The 17,199-nt window shown below is 39.9% G+C and overlaps 1 protein-coding gene across 1 annotated transcript in view; it reads left to right on the forward strand.

The window, feature by feature from the left end:
- SPSB4 (splA/ryanodine receptor domain and SOCS box containing 4) overlaps positions 1–16,570 on the forward strand; it is a 138,160-nt gene extending 121,590 nt beyond the window's left edge. The window contains 1 exon segment of the mRNA XM_001365759.4: positions 14,955–16,570. Within this exon segment, the coding sequence (XP_001365796.2) occupies positions 14,955–15,082 (128 nt within the window). The 3' untranslated portion in view covers positions 15,083–16,570.
- Positions 16,571–17,199: the final 629 nt, after the last annotated feature.

The following is a 17,199-nucleotide window of genomic DNA, read 5'->3' on the forward strand; positions in this document are numbered from 1 at the left end:
CACATACCTAATTGTCTAAGTAAGGATTTGAATACAAGTCTTAGAGACTCCAAGTTCCTCTACACCCCAGTGCCTTTCAGTGCCTCTTCTTCATCCCATGGATCTTAATCATCACTTACCATCATCATCTCCATTGAGTTCATCATCACCAAAGGGGTCATTATCATCATTTTCTTCTTCGTTATTTAGTATTAAAGTATCAATTCATTATATGCCCCACATTACATTCTGCTCCCCAGTAGTTACAAATTATGAAAGCTACTCTACTTTTTCTTCCTTCATTTCTTCCTTCTTTTCTTTCTTTCCCTTTTGTCTTAGAATTGATCAAAATATCAATTTGGAAGCAAAAGAGCAATAAGGGCTAATAATTTTGCAGTTACATGACTTGCCCAGGGTCACACAGTGAGAAAATGTCTGAGGTTAGATTTGAACCCAGGTCTTCCTGAATCCAGGCTTGGCACTTTATCCATTGTGCTAAGTAATAGCTGCCCCCTACTATACTTTTTAAAAACTTATTTATTTCTTGTTTATAATATCAGATCTGCTTTGTCTCTCCTGAATTACAACAATGACTGTCTTTCTCTTAGGACTCTGATTCCTTCTGTAACCCATGTTGCCTCTTTAAGCCATTTTCAAAAAGCTAATCACTGGATGAACAAACTCTATTATAAAATAGTTGTTTGATTGCCTATAGTTCTTATGTTCCACAAAAGTCTTAAAAGGCCCTAAAATCCAAAATAGGGGAAAAGTAAATAGGAAAGGAAGAGCAACCAGATAGCTGTCAACATAGGTGATTAGGTGGCTCAGTAGAAGAGGATGAACTTGGAGTCAGGACAATCTGAGTTCAAATCCAACTTCAGTCAATTGCTGTGTGATCTAGTATCAGTTTCTTCATCTATAAAATGGGGATAATAATATTTTCTACCTCACAGGTATTGAGAAGATCAAGTCAAATAAGAAAACATATGGAAAATGCTTTGCATAATTAATTATATAATTGGTTTCTTTTATAATCCTTTGTATTTTATATTATACTTTTAAAAGTATTATTCTTGGAAAGGAATCATAGGCTTCACCAGACTGCCAAAGGACTCTGACACAAAAAAGGTAAAGAGCCCCTGTGTTTTAGGAATGCTTTCTTAGAAGATCCCATCATTCATCATGACTCAGCTTCCTAGTACGTAATATGTTGTCTCTTAAGATCTGAAAATATTTTGTTTTTAGGAACAAAGCTAGGCAGAGGACCCATGATAAGACATGCTGCCCACCCCTCGACAGAAGTGATGGATGGTGCAAAGTCTTTTTTATTTTTGAATACTACTAATGCAGGAATTTGCTTTAACTATTCATATTTGTTTTAAGAGTTTTAGTTTTTGTTTCTTTCCCCAATGGAAGGAGGTGAGACCTAGAGAAAATAAATTTTATTTATTTATTTATTTATTTATTTTTTAGGAAAAAAAAAAGCTAGAAACAACTGTGGCTAGGATTGGTCACTCTCCAAGGACCCTTCTGTCTGGGCCACTCAGAGGAAAGATCCTAAATGGGGTCTTCGAACATTACACAATTGCTTTTGCCTTTTTTTTAACTTCTTTTTTTATTTTTATTTAAATTTTATTTAGTCAATTTAGAACCTTATTCCTTGGTTACAAGAACCATATTCTATCCCTCCCTCCCCTAACCCCACCGTTCCCGTAGCTGACATCGCAATTCCCCTGGGTTTTACATGTGTCCTTGATCAGAACCTATTTCCATGCTGCTGATGTTTGCACTAGGATGTTCCTTTATCTATATCCCCAATCATATCCCCTCGACCCATGTGATCAAGCAGTTGTTTTTCTTCGGTGTTTCTATGCTTTTGCCTTTTTAAAAAATAGGTTTCATAAAGACTGGCCTCTGTGTAGAATATAAGAAAGGAAACCAAAATGACATATCTATTTATGGCCTACATTCATAAAATAGGACCTCAGATCACTAATGCTTCCCCCAAACCCCAGGGAAACCAGGCTTTGTCGATTTCCACCAACAGCTGGTTGGCAGCAATCAATAGTGTATATCCCGCCTTTCGTAAAGCAAAAAGGTACATCAATAAAGCAAGTTGTATCAAAAATCCGACCCCTTTGGAAGCAGAGAGGAGACCTCAGGGATCTCCGAATAAATAATTCAAAACGCAAAATTCCCTCCCTCTGCTCTGAAGATGCCAAAGTGAATCAGTGGTTAAGTAAGTGAAATCAGAAACCCAAGGCATTTTGGCACTCACAAACCACCATCTAGTAATGATAGCAATTATTTGTGTAATGATTATACCCATCCTTCAGTGCGAACTCAAGTCTTGCCTCCACATTGAACCTTTTCCTACCCTCTTTAGTTCATCGAAACCTCTCCTAAACTCTTAACACTAGTGGAAATGACCACTGACTTACTAGATATTCTGCTGCTCTGCGACGGCTCTTGTCCTGATCATTTATACAGTTACTTAACTTTTCACTTGTATACTTTTGTTCCGTCCCTTAAATAGATGATGGGGCAGAAGGAACTAGGTGACTTAGTGGATTGAGAGCCAGGCCCAGAGATGGAAGGTCCTGGGTTCAAATGTGGCCTCTGACAGTTCTTAGATGTGGGATCCTGGGCAAGTCACTTAACTCCAATTGCCTAGCCCTTGCTGCTCTTCTGTCTTAGAATTGATACTAAGACAGAAGTTTTGGTTGTTGTTGTTGTTGTTTTAAGGAAATAAGAAGAGGTAACAGATGGATAGTTTTATTTTCTCTGAGGTAATTTGACATTAGGCTAACTTGTTTTTTCAGAATCAAGAGGGCTTCATACATTTTTTAAATTTAAAAAAAATTAAATTAATAAATTTAAGTAAAATTAATTAATTAATTAATTGAAAGAAATTTTGTTACATTGAAATGCCCCAGTAACTTTATCCCTTCCTCCTCTCCCCCCATTAGAGAAGACATCATCTCTCTCTCTCTCTCTCTCTCTCTCTCTCTCTCTCACACACACACACACACACACACACACACACACACACAGTTGTATATACAACAAAGAGAATAAGAGGAAGGAGCTACAGAACTCAGAGCTACAATAAGGTGAAGATGCAAAACATGCACAAAGGGAAAAGCATTCTGGGTAATGTAGTTTTAGGGGTTCAAGATTTTCTAACTATACAAGTGCCTGGCACATAATAGGTGCTACATAAAGACTGGCTACTTATTGTTATTGTTGTTATTACAATTATTCTTAAGGTTCTTTCCAGCTCTAAATACCCTTTGATCTTGCTTCTTGTGCTTGGCTGCTTACCAAACCTCTTAGGTTCAATTTTCCCATCTGTAAAATGGGAATAATACCTGTAGTCCTTATCTCACAGGGTTCTTGTTATACTCAAATAAGATCATTTATATAAAGCAATACACACACCCAAGTTATTGTTATTTCTGAAAGCTTTGGCAGAATCTACTGCCAGCAATTCATGTTAATTACAGAGGAATTGTGTGTCCTCCTTCAAAAAACACTGGTCACTAAATAAAGGGTTTTTTTGTTTGTTTTGTTTTGTTTTCAAAAAAAATGTGTGGAAAAGAAGATTTCATCAGCAGATTGAGATTCTCTGTGTATTCTTCCTTGGAAATTATCTAGCTTCCTTTTTCTTAGAAATATTCTAGAATTGAGTCAGGTCACTCAGACAAATAGGCCTCCCTTTCCCATTAGACCAAATTCATGACTTTCAGGTTGATTTTTTTTTTTTGTTATCCAGGAAGTTTCCTGCTTTTTGGCAATAGAATTTGTTGTTCCGGAAAGGTAGTCCTCTTGATCCTATTCATGCAGCTCTGTTATCAGGTTTAACTCAAAAAATCCCAGCTATTGGTTTGACAGTAAATTTCTGCCAGTCAGCTTAAAACTTGGAGTAGAATTTCAACAACTCTGCAAAGTAGTTGCATAAAAGTCTTTGGCAGGCACACCATGTTGTCTTTTAAACAGAAACGTGTTCAGTAAGGCCCTCTTATGCATGCTATTTTGAGGTGGGAGAACTTAGGAGTGGAGGTGCTGAGTATCTTACTTAGAGCTTTAAAAAATAATTTCAAGGCGGCATACATTGTCTGAATCCAGAAATTTGGACTGTCCTCAGATAAAACTGTGAACCTAACAAAACATATCTTTGAAACACCAAGACTCCTCCATCTCCCTTCTCTGTTCAGTTGACTCCCTCCACAATCTAAATTGTTCCCAAAATAAACAAATCCCCTTTGAGTAGGCCTTATACACTTGTGATCCAATCACTCAGTCTCTCCCTTGATTCAAAGACATCTCTTATTGGTAAACAGCCACTGAGGAGGTAGACTTAGAGACACCAACTTCTCCCCTCATGACTTCATCACAGGAAGAAGTGGGTCTTTGTCCATAGAATGAGGAAGCCAACATATCCTTTCCTCCCCACCAAGTGATTGGGTCATTCCCATGTGGCTGCAGAGGATACTCTTAATCAGGGGTTACCATGGCTCCCAGCTCTGCCCTTGATCCTTTTATCTTTTTAAGATCTAAACCAAAGAAGGGAGGATTCAGCACATTTTCATATTCCTGGGGGAGAACTCTTTCAGCCTGATCTTTCTTGTGGAAAATGGGGAGAGCACTGAAGGGAAAATATAAGTATAGTATCCCAATTCAATATTAATTGTCCACATATTTCAATATAGATCAAGGAGCAGAGGTGGCTTCTCATTGCACCCCAACATGTCCAGGGAACAGTCTCCCACTTCACCTAAACAGAAAGTCAGCCCCTGCCTACCTGAAGGTCTTCAAGGCGTAGGTGAGCTCTGACCAAGTATTAAGAAAGACTCACTTGAACTGGTTACAAAGATATAGTGAAAAGAACTCTCCTTGTGTCTAACCCATCCAGCTGCTGCCGAAGGCCCATTAACTGGAGAGTGGTTTTGATTTTGTCTGCGTGCTCATGGAGATGACAGGTCCTTGGAAGGCAAATGCCTCCCTGCACCTCTGACAGACACTTGGAGTCTGGAGCCTAAAAGGAAACCTTGGGTTTCCTGTGAAAGTATGCATTTGAAGTGAGGGGTCTAACTCTGCATTCTCCCACATAACTTTTGAAATGGAGACGCAGACTCCTTCCAAAAGTTGACAGAATGTTTTCCCCATGCCAAGCTGAGGATGAAAGGATTGGAGTAAGGCGTGAGAATAACCTGTTGAATTTTTTTTTTAACCCTTACCAATACTGTGTATTGGCTCCAAGGCAGAAGAGTGGTAAGGGCTAGGCAATGGGGGTCAAGTGACTTGTCCAGGGTCACACAGCTGGGAAGTCTCTGAGCTCACATTTGAACCTAGGACCTCCCGACTCTAGACCTGACTCTCAATCCACTGAGCTACCCAACTGCCCCCAACCTGTTGAATTTTTGAGGCTTAATGACATCCCTAAATGATTTGTAGGTTTATAATGGCAGCTAGGTGACTCAACGGACAGAGTGCCAGTCCTGGAGTCACGGAGACTCATCTTCCTGAGTTCCAATCTGGCTTCAGGCACTTATTAGCTTGTGGCCTTTAGGCATGTCACTTAACCCTCCATTTCTTCATCTGTCACATCATCTGGAAAAGGAAATGGCAAACTACTCCAGTGCCTTTCTCAGGAAACTCCCAAATAGGGTCACAAAGAGATACAATTGAAAAATGATTGAACAATGAATGGTCTGGGATGAATGTCCTTCCTTCTCCATTTACCCACATTCTCTTCTGAAGGGTGGCTCAATGTGAAGAATCCTGGCTTTTGAGTCAGATGGCCTAAGCTGAGTTCCAGCTTTCCACTTGCTACCTCTGTGACTGTAGTCAATTCACTTATGCTCTCTGTAGCCCAGTTTTCACACCTCTAAAACAAGGTAATTCAATTTGATGGCCCCTCTCCAAGGATCCTTCCACTTGTAAATCCATGATCCTATGAATTCCACTTAGCACCCTGCCACCTCCTACAGACATGGTAGAAGGTGTCTCTAGAAAACAAAGTCCTAAATCCATGGAACATTAGAGCTGATGGAGCCTTAGAGACCATTCGGGCTGAACCCCTCTTTTTACAGATGGAGAAACCAAAGAGGTGGGTCATATTGGTCTAAATCACATAGCAAGTAAATGGAAGAGGCAGATTCCAGGCCAGGTCTTAGGATCTCAGTTTCATTACTCTTTCTATTCCTGTACCATTCCTACAAGAGGCATCTGTAGACTTTCAGTCCCAAAGATCAATGTAAATTCTTGGTAATAAGAAAAGAGATGAGACAAATCCTGATAGTCTTTAAGTGTTAGGTTTGCTTATGTCAGATAATCAGCCAGTAAATTATTTATTAAGTACTTACCCTGTGCTAAGCAATTGTGGTCTGGTTTCAGGTGAACCTGGCCTGGATAGTCCCTTTTCCCAAAAAAAAATCTCTATCCCAAATTCATGGTGATGCCTAAAATTCCACCCCTGGTGCTCCCCCCACCTTTATCTTAATGTTTTAGATAATATTAAAATGCAAATCTCCCTAGAGGGATATCATAGTATCCTATATTCAGAGCTGGAAGGGAAGTTAAAGTACATCAAGTCCAAACCCCAGTTTTATAGATGAGGAAACAGATGCAGAGAGATTAAGTGTATCCTAGATCATACAGGTAGTATGGCAACAGAATCAGGATTAGAACTCAGGTCCTCTGGTGCCCAAATCCTATCATCAGTCATTTAAGGATCTGAGAATAGGACTTGCTAAGGAGTGATTGGGCGAGAGATACTATAGGGGTTATCATTAAAGAAACCAAGTAGCCAATATGGAAAGCACAGAAAACATGACTGAATCCTTTAAAGATAGAAAATCTCCTGTATGTTGTCTTTTAATTATCATGGGTTCAATATCATCACTTTAAGGCTCAGCTCTGGTGCCACCTCACACGGGAACCTTTCCTGATCCTCTTAGTTGCTGGTACAATTTCCCTACTGGCACAGTGGAGTTCAAATCCAGCCTCAGACACCTACTAGCTGGGTGACCCTGAGAAAGTCACTTAACCCTGTTTGCCTTAATTTCTTCATCTGGAAAAGGAAATGGCAAAACACTCCAGTATTTTTTGCTAAGAAAACATCAAACGGGATCAGAAAGAGTCAGATATGACTGAAAAACAGTAACAGTCTCCCTCCTCAAGTTATCTTTCATTTACTTATCAATCTACATACATTCTCCCCCCCTCCCCCTTCCCAGGGACTGTTTTGCCTTGGTATCCGCAAGGCTTTCCAGAGTATCTTACTTTTTTATTTTGTTTTACTTTGATTTTGTACAGACTTCTGATTTCATTGGCTCAGGAAACTTGCATTGAAGAAATACAACTACTTTGCAACCCATATTCATCGAGTTGCTTTTTTGGGGGGGAGGGGGGACCCTAGGGAAAATCCAAAGAGTTAACTGACTTGCCAAGGTGGGAGGGGTGAAAGATCACTGGAGGCTGAAAGCCAAACGATCGATTTCATCAACTTCACAGTTTTCTTGAGTATTGGCTCTGCCCCACTTTATGTTGTCTCTGGTTGTAATGTGAATGTATCTGATAAATAGTCGAAATAATTTGACAAAACAATAGTATTCATCTTCGGAAGCTCTGGTAACTGAATGGAAGCTGAGAGGATGAGGATATGCCAAGATATATAAAGACAAACCATGTTGAGTCTAAGGTGAGGCCATCCATCACTGATTTTTTGCCTTCTATGTGAATAACTAGATAGCAGATTCTATTGCTGAACATTTGCCGTGTTATATCCTTTTTCTTGCCCCTCAGCTCCTTTCTCAACCACTTGGTCCAGTGAAAAAAAGGCTGAATTTGGAGTCAAGACCTAGTTGCCAATTCCATCCCCTACATGTGTGTGAACTTGGGCAAGCCACTCCCTAAATCTCAGTTTCCTCATTTTAAAAATGGGAGGGTTTAGTTCAAATATCAATAATATAGAACTTGGTCTTGATCAATGACACAAGTAAAACCCAGTGGAATTGCATGTCAGCTACAGGAGAGGATTGGTGAGAGGGGAGGGAAAGAACATGAATCTTGTAACCATGGGAAAATATCCTAAATTAACTAATTAAATAAAAAAAATTTTTTTAATTAAATTGGGGGGCAACTGGGTAGCTCAGTGGATTGAGAGCCAGGCCTAGAGATGAGAGGTCCTAAGTTCAAATCTGGCCTCAGACACTTCCCAGCTGTGTGACCCTGGGCAAGTCACTTGACCCCCATTGCCTAGCCCTTACCACTCTTCTGCCTTGGAGCCAATACACAGTACTGACTCCAAGACGGAAGGTAAGAGTTTAAAATTTTTTTTAATTAAAATAAAAATGGAAGGGTTAAACTACAGGGTCTCTGGGGTCCCAGCCCTGGATCTATCATTCCGTGATCCTTCCCTGTGCCCTGTAAGAATTTATTTCTCATATGCTATAGTAATTCTTATATATTAGGGAGAACTGCTGTGTATTCCTGTGTCTGAGATCTGGGTCAGAGGTACCATGTACCCTGCTACTTATAGCATTTTCTTTGTCCTTGGGAATCCCAAGGAATATGTTGGATTCCTTTTTAGCAGAATGTATTTAATAATTAAAGGGGACAAGATCTTTTTTCCTTTATATCTGTACCCCAAGATGTAGGAATGAGGAGGGGTAGCTAGGTTGATGGACTGCCTCTTAATAAGTTATCACCAATTAAAGATGTCTTGGGATGTTCAAGGGAGGGGTTAAATTATCAGCTCCTAAAAATCTGTTTATTCAGCTGCCTGACCCAGCTCAGGTCTAGCCTGGTCCTGAGAGAGCCATGAAGACTTATATCACTTTATTAGTTATGATGCTGGCCTAACCGGCAAATCTGATATAATCAATAAATTTATATTCTTACCCAAAATTCAGTCTCTTGAAATAATTTTAATTGCAACAGACCTTAATCTCCTTTCTTTTCCCTACTTTACTTGTCTTCCCATGACACACAGTAGAATGAGAGCTAAATTTGGAAATTAAAAGCTCTAGGTTCTAATTCCAGAGCCATTGTTTTTTGTGTGATGTTGAGTCAATCACTACAATTCCCTGGAACTTAGTTTCCTCATCTGTAAAAAGAAATTATTGGATTAGATATGTTTAAAGTTTCATATATTTTGCATTTATCGATAATATCATAAAAGCTAGCTAAATTCTTAAACATAATCGTCTCATCTCCTTATTTTACAGCTGAGAAAACAGAGCCAGAATCTGAAAACAAATCTTGTCATCCTAAACTCTATGCTCTCTCCCACTTAAATACCCAGCAGGAATTTATTTTTTAGGAGAGCACCACTGCCAGACAAGTCAAATGTTCTCCTTCCCATCAAATTGCTCACATCTCAGTCTCAACACTCTGCAGTTCTGAAGGGAGTTCCAGAACTGAGGGAAGAGAGGAAATCGACTAGCATTTTGCCTTAGAAAAACAGACTGAGTTCTTGAAGTTTTGCAGCTGTTCTAAGAGCTTAAGGGCTTTCTTCATTTGCTTCTGTTGTTAAGCATTTACCATTTAGAAGTCCCTTCAAGAGCCAGAGAGATGATTTATGTTTCACATTTAAAACTAAAGACATGTTTCCAACTTTTTTTGAGCTCTAGATTAATTTTAATGACTGCAGGAGGACTTAAAATTAAAGCAGCTAACTTTTACTCCCCTCTGGTTTCTCAGTAGTTGTTTAGCTGATATATAGTTGCTCTAATTGAGTAGCTGAGCAGAGTCATGGCTTATTTTTGACAAAAATGGGAGAGTAAGAAGGAAAGACTCTGGAAACAGATTGTGCAGAGAGGCAATATGGTCTATTGAAAGAACCAGGGACTGAGAATCAAGAGACCTGGGGTTCTAGTCAGTGCCTTAAAAATACTAGGGAAGAGACAGTGACCTGGAGGAAAGAATAGACAACAGTATCAGATATATCAGATTAATAGAGAATTGGTGATCTAGAACTTGACTAGGAAGAAAGACTGGTGCTGAGCAAGAGGCTACAGATATGGCTCTAAGAAGTGAGTTATCTTCACAAAGATGGAACCCATCCATGATTGCTGATAAAAGTACCAAGATTGAGTTGGTTGTTTGGTTGGTGTCCTTTGTACTCAGAAAGGACCAAAATGCCATCCCTATGTTGGGGTCAATGTACAAGTGTGTCCAACTGTGACTGATTAGTCCTGAGAGAAGCTGAGTTCAAAAGGCTCTACCACAGATTAGGCACAAATAAAATACAAATAACAAAAATATGAAATGTTGGATGTGTCGCTAAGTGTATACATCTCATGTTTCCTTTGAGCTCCTGCAATTCTGCTTTGGTAAAAGAGCACAGCACCTTCCTAGATAGAGATGTGCCATGCTGGATAGTCCTATGCCAGTGTCTCCCATGTCTGTTGTCTTAGGAAGATTCTGAAGATCGCCTAGCAAGATAAGATACCAGAGACAGTGGTTCATTCTCGAGCTGAACTGCCAGGCATTCAGACTTACTGTTATGATTATTGTCATAGGGCAGCTGGGTGGCAAAGTAGCTAGAATTGCTAGGCCCAGTGGAGTCAAGAAGATCCATCTTCCCGAGTTCAAACCTGGCCTTGGACACTTAGCTTATGACCCTCATCAGGTCACTTAACCCTGTTGGCCTCAGTTTCCTCATCTGTAAAGTGAGCTAGAGAAGGAAATGGTAAACCACTCCAGTATCTTTGCCAAGAAGACCCCAAATGGGGTTATAAAGAGTCAAACTAAAGACTGAAATGACTAAACACATTGTTATAATACTTATATGTCTCATAATATTTTTATGTATCTTGGCCTCACCAAATTCATTTAGCAATTAATCATGTATATTCTTGTGATATCTTGTGTTGTTACCTTTAACAGTTGTTTAAATCTCTTGTTGTTACATGCCATTTGCTTTTTTTTTTTAAACCTTTACCTTCCATCCTAGAATCATTATCAAGTATTGGTTCCAACGCAGAAGAGAGTTATGGGCTAGGCAGTTGGAGTTAAGTGACTTGCCCAGGGACACTCAGGTAGGAAGTGTCTGAGACCAGATTTAAACCCAAGACCTTCCATCTCCAGACCTGGCTCTCTCTCCACTGAACTGTCCAACTTTCCCCATTTGGTTATAGTTTTGTCTTGCTCACTTGAATAATATTGCCACCATGGATAACTCTGTATAATTTGTAACCCCTTTCTTTGCACACAGGAGGCACTCATCAAATACCTGTTTTTAAACTTGTGTAATTTAGCGGTACATTTAGTATAGGAAATAATAACTTAAAATAGGGGAGAGGTATTCAGATGAAGATATAAAAGAAATCCTCTCCCCAGCATTATTAGCTGTGTGACAATGGGGCAGGAAGATCCCTTAAATTCACTTACCCTCAGTTTCTTCATGTATAAAAATTCTAACACTAGTCCTTACCTCACAGATTTCAGGGGAGGCAGAAATGAAATAATGTATATAAAGCACTTTGCAAGTGCAAAGTGCTATAAAAACCAGCATTTATGAAGTATCTATATGTGCCAGGAATTATTTTAAATGTTGAGAGTACATAAAAAAGTCAAGACATCCTCTGCCATCAAGGAGCTGCCAGTCTAATAGGGGAGACAATGTGCACACAAGATATAACAGAATTAATTGGAGATTGTCTCAGAAGAAAGTCGCCAACATTAAAGGGCGTTTGGGAATGGCCTCTTGTAGAAGGTGGGATTTTAGACAAGACTGGAAGGAAACCTGAGCAGCCTTGAGGAAGAGAAAAGTGGAGCTAACATTCCAGGCATGGAATTAAAGGGTGAATCAGTGAAAATGTCCAGAGTTGGGAGATGGCTCAAGGGGTGAGAAGAGCAAGGACACTCATTTCACTGGATTATGAAATACTGAGATAACATGGAAAGCATTTATTTGCCAGCCTTAAAGAAATCCTCCTCATTTATTGTTGTTCTTGTCATTATTGGCAGTAGTTGTCGATAAAGGTAGGAAAGTGCAGGGCTCTGAATACCCAGGGGTGAGTTTTTATTTACTCTTGGCCCTTTTGAGGGGTTTTAGGAGTGCTGAGATGAAAGATAAGATTTGGGACACAATCTGAGAGAAATGGGAATTTTGGGTTTGGAAAAGGAGAAATATGGACAAAGATTAAGTAGGAGGTTGTTACCATGATCTGGGGGTGAGATAAAGATGTTGAGTGAGAGATGTGAGAGCTAATTCTGCTAAATCAACAAGGGACCTTAAGCAATTCACTTGGCTATTGTGGGCCTCTTTTTCCTTATCTATAAAATACTTTTCTGACAACCAAGTGAGATTGTAAATAAGAAAGTGCCTTGAAACATAAATTCTTAAAATGTTACTATCCCTAGGGCAGCTCAGTGGAGAGAGAGCCAGACCTAGAGATCTGGGAGATCCTAGGTTCAAATCTAGCCTCAGACACTTCCTAGCTGTGTGACCCTGGGCAAGTCACCTAACCCCCATTGCTGAGCCCTTACCACTCTTCTGCCTTGGAACTGACTTTTTTTTTTTTAACCCTTACCTTCTGTCTTGGACTCAATACTATGTATTGAGCAATGGGGGTTAGGTGACTTGCCCAGGGTCACACAGCTAGGAAGTGTCTGAGGCCAGATTTGAACCTAGGACCTCCCATCTCTAGGCCTGGCTCTCGACCCACTGAGCTACCCAGCTGACCCCAGAACTGATATTTTGAATCAAGTCTGAGACCAAAAAGGAAGGTATGGGTTAAAAAAAAAAGTCAACCATCCCCCTAAATTGAATGGATGAAGAAATTTGGACCTCAAAAAGAATTGGGACTTTCCCAGAGTCACATGGTTAGCAAGTGTTAGAGCAAGAGGAGAATGCAACTCTGCTGACTTTGATACTCTTTCCATTACACAATTCCTGTTTTTTAGTATCTCTTCTGTGGTTTAACCACATTCAAATGTGATATAAGATGCTGAAATCTTACCAATTTTATTACAAGTAATCATCATTCCTGTCCTCCAGGAGTTTATAACCTAGTTTTAAACCCACATAAAGAGGAATGCTAGATTAGTACTCTAATAAATACTTATTCGGGGGGGAAAATGTAACTATTAAAGAATTTGTCCAGTCAAGTCAAAGAAGCTTTCTTGGAGACAGTGAGACTTTCAAGATTTCGACATAAAAACAACTTTAGAGACCATGTAGTCCAACCATTCATTTTATGGATGAGGAATCAGAAGCCCTGATAAATTAAGGGACTTCTCAAAGCAACACACAATAAACTAGCAAAGCCAAAAATGGCCAACAAATTCAATGTTCTTATCTTGATTGAAAAGGATAAGAGAATATGGATGACAAAAAAAAATAGAAATATACAATTTAAATACAACTTGGCCCAACCATCCTTAAAAACCAATTTGGAATTATGCTTAAAAAGTGACTAAAATATCTATACCCATCAATCCTGGGATCCTGTTGCTAGGCATATATTCCAAGGAAAGGTCCTATATATACATCAAAATATGTATAAAAGCATTCTTTGTGATAGCATGAAAATGGAAACAAAATAGATAGCCATCAATAGAAGAAAAGCTAAAACTATGGTATTGTTGTTCAGTCTTTTATTCAGTTGTAGTTGACTCTTCCTGATCCTATTTGGGATTTTCTTGGCAAAGACACTGGAATGCTTTGCCATTTCCTTCTCCAGCTCATTTGACAGAGGAGGAAACTGAGACAGAGTGAAGTAACTTGCCCGGGGTCATAAAGTTTGTAAGTGTCTGAGGCCAGATTTGAACTCTGAAAGATGAATTTTCCTAATTCCAGACCTGGCTCTCAATCCTCTCAACCACCTAACTGCCCTAATGATATAAACAAAATAACAATAAAGGAACTAAAACCAAAAAAAATGAAGCCCAATGCTTTGTAGCCTTACTACCAAGTGTCTGAGCCGTGGAAAAGAGTTAATAAATATACCTCGGGCAGAGTTAGGGGAACAACAGATTTAAATTATTGAATGAACTTTCAGACTCAGTTGATGTGTTCATGGACTTTGATAAGCTACTTTTCTTTTTTGTTCTTTGTTAACAGGGGATGGCTTGCTGAGTAGGAAGTTGGAGAATAGGCAGAAATAAAGGTGCTGCACAATTAAAATAGATAAATACTCTTTTTTTAGGCAAACAGAATTTAATGTCTTGCTCAGGATTACACAGCTAGGCGGTATCTAAGGCCAGATCAGAACCCAGGTTCTCCTGTCTCCAAACCTGGTCTCTCTCCACTATGTGACATCACCTGCTAAAATCCCTTACAACATTATCCACTATGTCACCTAGTTGTCCCCGAATACAATATTTTTTTTTAAGGCTAGAGTCTAATGCATGATGATATAATCAGAAAACCTGACCTAAAATCAAGGCTCTTTTATTTTTTTTATTTATTTGTTTGTTTGTTTAGGTCCTTACCTTCCATCTTGAGGTCAATACTGTGTATTGGTTCCAAGGCAGAAGAGTGGTAAGGGCTAGGCAATGGGGGTTAAGTGACTTACCCAGGGTCACACAGCTAGAAAGTGTCTGAGGCTAGATTTGAACCCAGGACCTCCTGTCTTTAGGCCTGGCTCTCAATCCACTGAACTATCCAACTGCCACCAGGCTCTTTTATTTACTGTGATTTAAGTGGCAGGTCCCATCGTCTCCCTAGATATCAGCTTCTCAGCTGTAAAATGAGAGTGTCGGATCTTTGCTGGCTCTCTATCTATGATTCTCTGCTCCTGTAGATGGCATGAGCAAAGGCACCGGGAGGCAGTAATAAACACGGCATGAGAATGAACTTTCCTGGTCTCCCCTAACTCTCCCAGCTCTCTTCCCTTCAGCCTTCTTCTTTAAGTGAGCAGTGGCGGCAGCAGCCTCTCCCATCGGCAGTGGTGGCGGCAGCCTCTCTAAGTGCCTGCAGTGCCAGTGGTGATATTGAATCTCTCTCTTTTATGTTTCAGCGGAGCCCCTGCCCCTAATGGACCTGTGCCGAAGATCAATTCGCTTTGCCCTCAGTCGGGAACGCCTGCATGAAATAGAATCGCTGCCTTTGCCTCAGTCTCTGAAAAACTATCTCCAGTACCAATAAGAAGCCTGAAGCCCTTCTGGACTCAAAATAGACTAAAGCAATGCACCCGGCACAATGAATTGTTTACATCAGAAGCAAAGTCTCAGAGGACACTTGAGCATAATTTAATTTTAAAATATATATATATGTGTGTGTGTGTGTGTGTGTGTGTGTATATGGGGGTGGGGTTCCTCCCCTTTAATCAGTTCAACAGGACGCTGTTAGATAATGTGAACGATGAGCATTTGTTACTGACTTTGGAAATAAATGTTTGTTGCCAACAGCATTTGCCATCCTCAAAGGTGACCTCTAAAGCTGGACACCTCAATAGGGAGCTTAGAGAAACCAGTTAGTTCCCTGCCTTGAGGCTTTGCCTACTCAACCAAGACGGGGATGCTATCACTGTATTGATTAAAAAAGCATATTTTTAATTCAAAAGAATGAATAAAACATTTGGGCAGAAGACTTTCTATCCTGTGCCCCGGTTTCAAATATATGGAGGGTGATTGTACAGAGTGGGAACAAAAACAACGAAAAAACAATTGCCTTTGAATAATGGATGATGAAAGCAGCTAAGTGCCAGTGTTCTAGTTATTCCCGAGCCCAGGCCAGATCCTCCCCAGCTCTGCATAATTCGTAAGGAGGGCTGGTCACCATTTAGAGGCTGGAGTGCAGTCCCTCTGGAGGGACCTCTAGGGCTAGCCCTCAACAAAATCATTAAGGTGGCAAATTATTTTTGGCAGCCCTCCCCGTCCCTTATATTTTTCCTTTCCTTTAGAACCACCTCTTTCCCCCCCTCCCTCCCCATTTAAATACCAGTTCTCCCCTGCCCACCTCCCCTTTAGCAAGCCCCCTCGTACCGCTCAAGGAGGAAGGGGCTAATAAACTCATTCTCATTATGTTCTTCCACCAGGGGGAGTTTAGATTTCTAAAAGGAGCTTGAGAAGCACAATGCTGAACCCAAAGGAACCAGTGGTGGAATTTCAGCTGTGGCAGCTGTTGGGGTCAATATTGGGGGGGGAGCAGATGACCTGCCTGTGACGACGACTCAAGCCTAGGGCCAGCCTTGCAATCTCTTATCTTTATTAGAGCAAAGTGTTATTTTCACTTTGGGTGAATTCTAAATTCTCAGCCCCTGGTTTCTGACATACGTTAAAAGAATGTATGATCTATTGTTTATTGATCTGTTTGGGAACCTTGCGACCCTTGTAAGCAGAAGGGTGGAATGTTTGAGGTGTCATCCTTCATTTTCCAAGCTCAGTCCATATATATATATATATATATATGTATATATATACATATATATATTACACATATTATATATATATTTTAAGATGCTGCTTCCTCTTTGCATTTCTTACATTTCAAATTATCTGCCTGGTCTAGTTTTTAACTGGAAATTGTTGTAATGGCAGGATGTCAGATATTCGGACGGAGCTGCCTTCAGCATTTTTAATGTGAATTTACTGATGAATGAGGAGTGTTTCTAATAAAGTCTGCTGTTAAGTCTGTCCGTTGTTCATTGTGTAGGCATGGCACTGGGAGAGATATTTTGATTAGTTTAGGTAGTTAAAGCCCAGTGATGATAATAATAATAATAAATGGGGGTGGGGGGGACTAGGTGGCTCAGTGGATTGAGAGCCAGGCTCAGAGACCAGAGGTCCTAGGTTCAAATCGGGCCTTGGAACCAATTGATTCCAAGATAGAAGGTAAGGGTTTAAATAATAATAATAAATGGGATTGATTCTCCTCTCAAGCCAGTTAACTTTGCTCCATTCATTCTACCCAGAATTCTCAAGTCCTGGATGTAATCACATCTTTTTTTTTAATATAATTTTGGGGTTTTTTAATATATTTTTCCATGGCTACATGGTTCATGTTCTTTCCCTCCCCTCTTTCCTCCCCCCTCCTGGAGCTGACAAGAATTCCACTGGGTTATACATGTATTATCTCACTCAAATTCTATTTCCATATTATTCACTCACTTCTTAATTCCCACTCATCCCTCCCAACCCAAGTCAAACTTGCTAATGCTTGGCCTCATTCACATAGAAGAAGATAAGATTTCATATCTATTATATAGAACAAAACAATCCCTGCTACCAGGAAAATCATTCAAAGTGCATTTCCTACCAACG

Source organism: Monodelphis domestica, chromosome 4 (assembly GCF_027887165.1).
Source record: "Monodelphis domestica isolate mMonDom1 chromosome 4, mMonDom1.pri, whole genome shotgun sequence".
Lineage (NCBI taxonomy): Eukaryota > Metazoa > Chordata > Mammalia > Didelphimorphia > Didelphidae > Monodelphis > Monodelphis domestica.